At 56.8% G+C, this 6,859-nt stretch overlaps 2 protein-coding genes across 2 annotated transcripts; both read left to right on the forward strand.

Annotated features, from left to right (window-relative positions):
* Window positions 1–41: 41 nt before the first annotated feature.
* On the forward strand, window positions 42–2,191 carry ACET3X_007292 (uncharacterized protein; the record flags this gene model as incomplete). The annotated part of the gene is made up of 2 exons (XM_069454130.1): window positions 42–1,695; window positions 1,746–2,191. The coding sequence occupies 2 exons, from the start codon at window positions 42–44 to the stop codon at window positions 2,189–2,191; spliced, it is 2,100 nt and encodes a 699-aa protein (XP_069304455.1).
* A 2,684-nt stretch (window positions 2,192–4,875) lies between these two features.
* ACET3X_007293 (uncharacterized protein) lies at window positions 4,876–5,667 on the forward strand (the record flags this gene model as incomplete). The annotated part of the gene is made up of 2 exons (XM_069454141.1): window positions 4,876–4,953; window positions 5,005–5,667. The coding sequence occupies 2 exons, from the start codon at window positions 4,876–4,878 to the stop codon at window positions 5,665–5,667; spliced, it is 741 nt and encodes a 246-aa protein (XP_069304456.1).
* Between the last annotated feature and the right edge of the window lie 1,192 nt (window positions 5,668–6,859).

Genomic DNA, 6,859 nt, shown 5'->3' on the forward strand with positions numbered 1-6,859 from the left:
TATCATCGAGTCAATCAATATCGTCCGTTCGGACCGACAAAATGCCTCAAGAGCACATCCAGGATCAGGTCTACGCGGCCTCCATCAGCAACCCCGAGCAGTTCTGGCAGCGTCAAGCAAACAATCTGTACTGGCACAAGAAGCCGTCTAAAGCGTTTCAGAGGAGCACCAAGCACCTGAAGAAGAGCAACGTGTCCCACGAGCACTGGGAGTGGTTTCCCGATGGTGAGATCTCAACAACATACAACTGTGTGGATCGCCATGTAGCGAGTGGAAATGGCGAGAGGGTTGCGATTTGCTGGGACAGTCCAGTGACTGGCCAGAAAGAGCAGTACACGTACCAGCAGCTTTTGCAAGAAGTAGAAACGCTGGCAGGTGTGTTGAGGGAAGAGGGAGTCAAGAAAGGGGATGTCGTGTTGATTTACATGCCAATGATACCGGCTGCGCTGTTTGCTATGCTCGCCATCGCCAGGCTTGGAGCTATACATGCGGTTGTGTTTGGCGGTTTCTCGCCTGCGGCACTGGCTCAGCGGATCGAGGCAAGTCGCCCTGTCGCGATCATGACGGCTTCTTGTGGAATTGAAGGAGCGAAGAAGCCCACCGAGTACAAATCGATGATCGAGGGCGCCGTCCAAAAAAGCAGCTTCAAGCCGTTCAAGACGATTGTTTGGCAGAGAGAGCAGCTACGATGGGATCCGGTAGTCAAAGAGGAGGGCCAGAGAAACTGGCAACGACTGGTCAAGAGCGCGAAGAACAGAGGCCTAAAGGCAGACGCTGTGCCTGTTAAGAGCGGCGATGGGCTGTACATCATTTACACATCGGGTACTACCGGGCTACCAAAGGGTGTTGTTCGCTCAGCAGGTGGCCACGCGGTTGGATTGAACTTCTCCATCAAGTACCTGTTCGGAGTTCATGGCCCGGGCGACGTCATGTTCACGGCAAGCGATATCGGTTGGGTTGTCGGACACTCTTACATTGTCTACGCTCCACTGCTGGCTGGTGCGACTACCGTTCTATTCGAGGGCAAGCCCGTCGGAACCCCCAATGCGAGCACCTTCTGGCGCGTCATCGAAGACTACAAAGTGACGACCATGTTCACCGCTCCCACAGCCCTACGCGCAATCCGCAGGGATGACGGCGACAACGAGTTCTTCGAGGCAAGGGGGCAAAGGGGTGCATTGAAGACACTCAGGGCGCTGTTCCTGGCAGGGGAAAGAAGCGAACCGAGCATCATCCAAATGTACCAGAAACTACTAGCAAAGCACTGTGCTCCTGGTGCCGTGGTCGTAGACAACTGGTGGTCCTCTGAATCTGGCTCACCCATCTCTGGCATCGCACTCAGCGCGTCTGCTGGACTGGACTTTTCTTCGCAGGAGCGACCCGCACCGCTTCCGATCAAGCCCGGCTCGGCTGGAAAGGCCATGCCCGGGTTTGATGTACGTATCGTGGATGATTCGGGCAAAGAGGTCAAGAGGGGCGAGATGGGCAACATCGTCATGGCGATACCGCTTGCTCCGACGGCTTTCACCACGCTCTGGGAAGACGAAGAGCGCTTCTACAAGGGCTACATGAAGAGATTTAACGGAAAGTGGATCGACACTGGCGATGCTGGTATGATTGACGAGGAGGGATACATCTCGATCATGGCAAGGGCCGATGACGTGATTAATGTTGCGGCACACCGCTTCAGTACGGGTATGTCACCGTCTACTAGATGGACTGTAAGAACGAACTGACAACACTAGGCGCCATCGAGCAAGCTATCACGACGCACACAGCCATCGCCGAAGCAGCCGTAGTCGGCATCCCCGACGCGCTGAAAGGCCACCTTCCTTTTGCCTTCATCACACTCTCGACGCACGCGCACTCGGAATCCGCCGTGGCAGACGACAAACTCTTCGCCGAAGTTCAACGCCTAGTCCGTGAGCAGATTGGTGCAATTGCAAGTCTCGGCGGCATTATACAAGGCAAAGGGATGATACCGAAGACCAGGAGCGGCAAGACGTTGAGGAGGGTGCTGCGCGAGCTGCTGGAGAATGCTACGCATGGAGAGTTTGACAAGGAAGTCAGTGTGCCGAGCACGATTGAAGATAGACAGGCTGTCGATGTTGCGCGGGAGAAGGTTAGAGAGTATTTCCAGGTCAAGGGCAAGGATCTGCACAAGGCTACAGAGGCGAGGGCGAAGTTGTAGTTGTACTGTGGACTGTGCTAGCGATTGAGTGTTGCAGCGTCGTCCTTGAATACACGTGTTGAGTAAACATTTGGTACTGGCGCGCCTCCGCTCTGTGCAAGTGGGCTGGGGGATCCTTGCCATGTGGGCTGCACCGTCTCTCATCAGCTGGGCGTACGTTAGCATTCTCCCCAATACCAGTACACGCCGTTTGCATAGCAGCCACCTTCGTATTTGCAGGCTCGTTACCGGATGAGTGAGCGGAGTCGGACTGGCGAGTCGCGGCCCGTCCCCCAGAAAATCGGATTACACGAAGCAGCCGTTTCACGCTCGACGCCAAACGCCCCTCCCCAGCAGTCCACCCCCCCCCCATGACGGCCAGACCAAGAAAATAATTGACAAGGTCCAGTGGACAAGCGGAGTAAAAAGATTCCGCTTCCGTCACGGCATGCGCGTTGGTGGCCCCGCTCCAAACACGTGCTTACATGGTGCTGCGGGCCATGGTCCAACCGCCGGAAGTACGCTCCTACAAATTCCCGGGGCTGACATGGACTGAGCGCTTGTGCTGAAGTTGCTGCGACCTGGGGAGGGGCTTGCTTGACACACTTTCATCAGCCCATATATCAAGCCATTCCCTGATTCGCAACCGTCTAGTCGTCGCGCTGGCAGAGTCCTTGTCATCTCAGGTTGTTGTGCGTCTCGCCCGAGTCTACAAAGCCTTTCTTACCGGCAGAATCGTCGTTACATTGGTGACCAATCAATGCTGCAACGGCAGCAAGGCGTCTTACATGAGATAGCAGGCCGCCGCCACCAGTCGGTCGCGGAGGTCGCCCGTATTGCTCAGGGCGTGCCGGAGAGGACGTCTGTTGGTGCAGTGATCCCGTCGGCTCGGCAGAATATCAGCAGTAGTAGTAGTAGCAGCAGCAGCAGCAGCAGCAGCAGCAGCAGCCAGCAGCAGTAGTCAGCAGCAGCAGCAGCAGCAGCAGCAGCCAGCAGCAGTAGTCAGCCAAGCGACTATCGGCTACGAGCTGTAGCGGCTTGGGGTCCTCTTCCCCGAAGCACCATCCCTTCAAGGCCAGGACTGACCTGGACTGAAACCCTGGCGCAAAACTGCACATCCCATCTCGCACCTCGCCCTGCAATGTCCAGGCATGCTTTACATGTTGTTGCAGCGCGGCCCCTGCTTCATGTGCCCTTTGTGTGGCTGGAATGTTGCAGCCATGGGGAGTGGTGCTGGTGCTGCGAAAGAGCGGGCTGTCGATGGCTCGGCGTCTTTCTTGTTCCTACAGAGTCGAGGGCGCATGTGTAGTGGCCTGCGCGCTCCCTCTCTCCCCAATGACATCCCCAAGGGGGGGTCCCCGTTAGCAGCCCTAGTATAGTCCCAGGGCCTGCCGCCTGCGCTTGCGCACTGAGACGACGGCAGCTCTTCTGGCCGTTGCACATGGCTAACTCGCAGGCGAGGTGGGACCATGTAATGGCCGCACACAGCAGAGACAGAGACAGAGAGCGAGAGGGAGACGAGACTTCCAGGACCCAGGGGGCGTCATGGGAAGGAGAGGGGAGGGGAGGGGCCACGGCGTCCGGCTTATATGTACACACAGCAGCCAGCCACGGGCCCGGGTCGGTGAGGCGGCCTTTTGTGCTTCTGGCGGTGCAACCCATGGGTTGTTTCTCGTCTGAATGGCCTGGACAGGACTAGGCGAATCCTGACGTTTGGCAGCCCCCAGTGCTGCAGCGCCAGTCGCCCAAGGCCCAAGGTGCCAACCTCGACGCAGCGTAAAAACCCCGGCCGCCCATGTCGACTAATCGCGCGTTTCTTTTGACCTCCCTCTTCCATTCACGCCGCTATCGTTGCCCCCCCGTCCACGGCCTGCTGCTGCTGCTCTGCCCATCCCACGTCGCCCGCGTCGATGCAACGGAGCCCCGATAGTAGAAACACGCTGATTGATAGCTAAAGCCCTGGGCCCGGACTCTTGCACCGTTCTAGTTCCCCTTGTTCGCATCTGTGCATTGCCAAATCCAAACCGACCATCTTCACGTGGGGACACGAGCCACTGGAGCGAGAACCCTGACCACGCAAGCCTGCCACACCTCGCCCAACTTTCTCCCCCATCATCACCACCATCATCTCGACTCGACTCGACCCCTACCGGACCACGCCCAGCCTCCCCCTCTCCCCCTCTCCCTCTGTCCATCTCCATCTCTGCACCACCTCTCCGCTCACTTCTGCCGCCCTTTCTGCGTCGACCCTGCTCCTGCTCCTGCTGCACAGGCCACGCTTCCGCCTCGACATCTGCGTGTGCACTCCTTGTCCTCATCACACGCACGCCACCGTCGGATCGATTTTGAAGCGGCTGCAGCTCCCCCACCCCATCGACACGCGCACCTGTCGCTGCTGTGCGAGTGTGGACCGCTGTTGGGGACCACGACATTGACGCTCATTCCGGCCGCGCCGCCCCCTTCTTCGTCCTACCCCCCTCTCCCCCTTCTGGACTGACGACGCTGCTTCCATCCCAAGCTGGTGAGCTCCGCTGGTCAGCTGCGAATCTGCTGCCGAACACGAGTCGACTCTGCGACTACGTGGCGAGCTGCTTGCACGACTCGACGCCCTTGATCTGTGCCCTGTCGGCCGCATCCGCGCACACACACTCGCACTAGAACACTACCTGCATTGACGAGGCCGATTCTGATCTACTACCGACACCATGGCGGGGAAGATGACGCTGTACAAGCTGGTGGTGCTGGGCGATGGCGGTGTAGGCAAAACCGCCCTGACCATACAGGTAGGCCTGCCCCATTCTCCCCAATCTGTTGACATGGCTGACCGCGGCTAGTTGTGCCTGAACCACTTTGTTGAGACGTACGACCCCACCATTGAAGACTCGTACCGCAAGCAGGTGCAGATTGACGGCCAGTCGTGCATGCTCGAAGTCCTCGACACGGCTGGCCAAGAAGAATACATTGCCCTGCGGGACCAATGGATACGCGACGGCGAAGGCTTCGTACTCGTTTACAGCATCTCATCACGCTCCTCGTTTGCTCGCATACAGCGTTTCCACAGCCAAATACAGCGCGTCAAGGAGACGGCCATGGCTGGCTCTCCGACCTACCCCGGCTCGCCTATCAGCGCGTCCGCACCCATGTTTGGCCAAGCCCCCGTGATGCTCGTCGGAAACAAATGCGACCGTGTGACGGAACGCGAAGTATCGACCCAAGAAGGACAAGCACTCGCAAAGGAACTCGGCTGCGACTTTGTTGAGGCATCGGCCAAAAACTGCGTCAACGTCGAAAAGGCCTTTTTTGACGTCGTCCGACAGCTCCGACGGCAACGACAAGGCAGCGGACGCTCGCCCACAGACAGGAAAGAGCCGCGAGTACGCACCGGCTACCACGAAAAGGACCGCACAAGAGGAGCCAGCGACCGTCGTACACGCGGTGCCGGTATGACCGGAGGCAGCAAACGCGGCAAAGACAAACCCAAGTGCGTGATTCTGTGAGCTACAAGCTTGATACCCCCCACACCTCCTCGGTCCAGCGACCGATACGCCTTCCAATATACATATTTGGATTTACTGCACAACAACAGGCTACGACACTTGGCATTGTCGTTGAGCCTACATCACTGATAGAAAGCACTCAACAAGGCGTCGGCATATGAGCGGCGTTTGCATCAATGGTCTCACTTTGGTTTTGCATGAGACCCATGGAGTATCTGGCGTACTACGAACATTAGCCCATTCTTATTTCCTTAACGACTGAGATCTGTGCAGCACTGAGATCTTGCATGACACTGTACGGCTGGTTTGATTAGTGGGCTAGGGCTGGCGGTTTGGTTGCAACAAGAGGCAACCCTATCTTGACAATCTGGAAGACGGTACCGTGGTAGCGAGTGTTTATTTGTTAGCGCATGGTATTTTGGAAATCTCAAAACCTGGAATAAGGACGGAAAAGTCATATGGGTTCAGTTTGGGTATTACATTCTTCTATAACGCCCCCCGAGATACCTTTCGAATTCAATGCCTTGTCTTTTTTTTTTTTTGGTAGTAATCAGCTTGTGTCTCCCATCAGGCCTCGTTCGTCTTCCCCGTCTCTCTCTCCTTGATGTGAGTGATGTTGATTGTTTGGTTCCGGGTTCCTAGCCCCCGATGTTCCGGTACCTTAAGTCAGGACACCCTTTTCCCCACAAAGAAACCGACCCGACTCCGGCACTGAGGGCATGTGGAACTAACTCCCCGATAGTGCGCTCTTTCCACACGAGCGAGCGAGCGAGTGCAACAACAAAAAGCAGGGATTGGAGGAAGGATTATTTGCAATTAATATCCAGAAAGCCGCCCAGCTCCAAACCCAAACCAGCCAATCGCTCTACTTCCTTGAAACCGACAAGTTTGAAATTTTGGTAGGAAAGAGAGAGACAGAGAGAGAGAGAGAGAGAGGGACAAGACCGAGGCTTTGCGAGAGATTGCGGAAAGACTTGTTCCCCCTTCTCTCTTTTACTTGCCTGTTGACCCCTCCTTTTTTTTACCCCCCTCTCCCCTCTCCCCTCACATCCCCCCTACCATACCCTAACACCCTTGGTTGTTTACGTGCATTGCGGCAGGCCGGGACAACGTTGGCGACGGATATCAAAGCACGTACCGTACACGCACGCACGCACGCACGCGCGCGAGCAAGCGCACACGCGGCGAATGA

The sequence above is a fragment of the Alternaria dauci genome, chromosome 7 (genome assembly GCF_042100115.1).
Source record: "Alternaria dauci strain A2016 chromosome 7, whole genome shotgun sequence".
NCBI lineage: Eukaryota > Fungi > Ascomycota > Dothideomycetes > Pleosporales > Pleosporaceae > Alternaria > Alternaria dauci.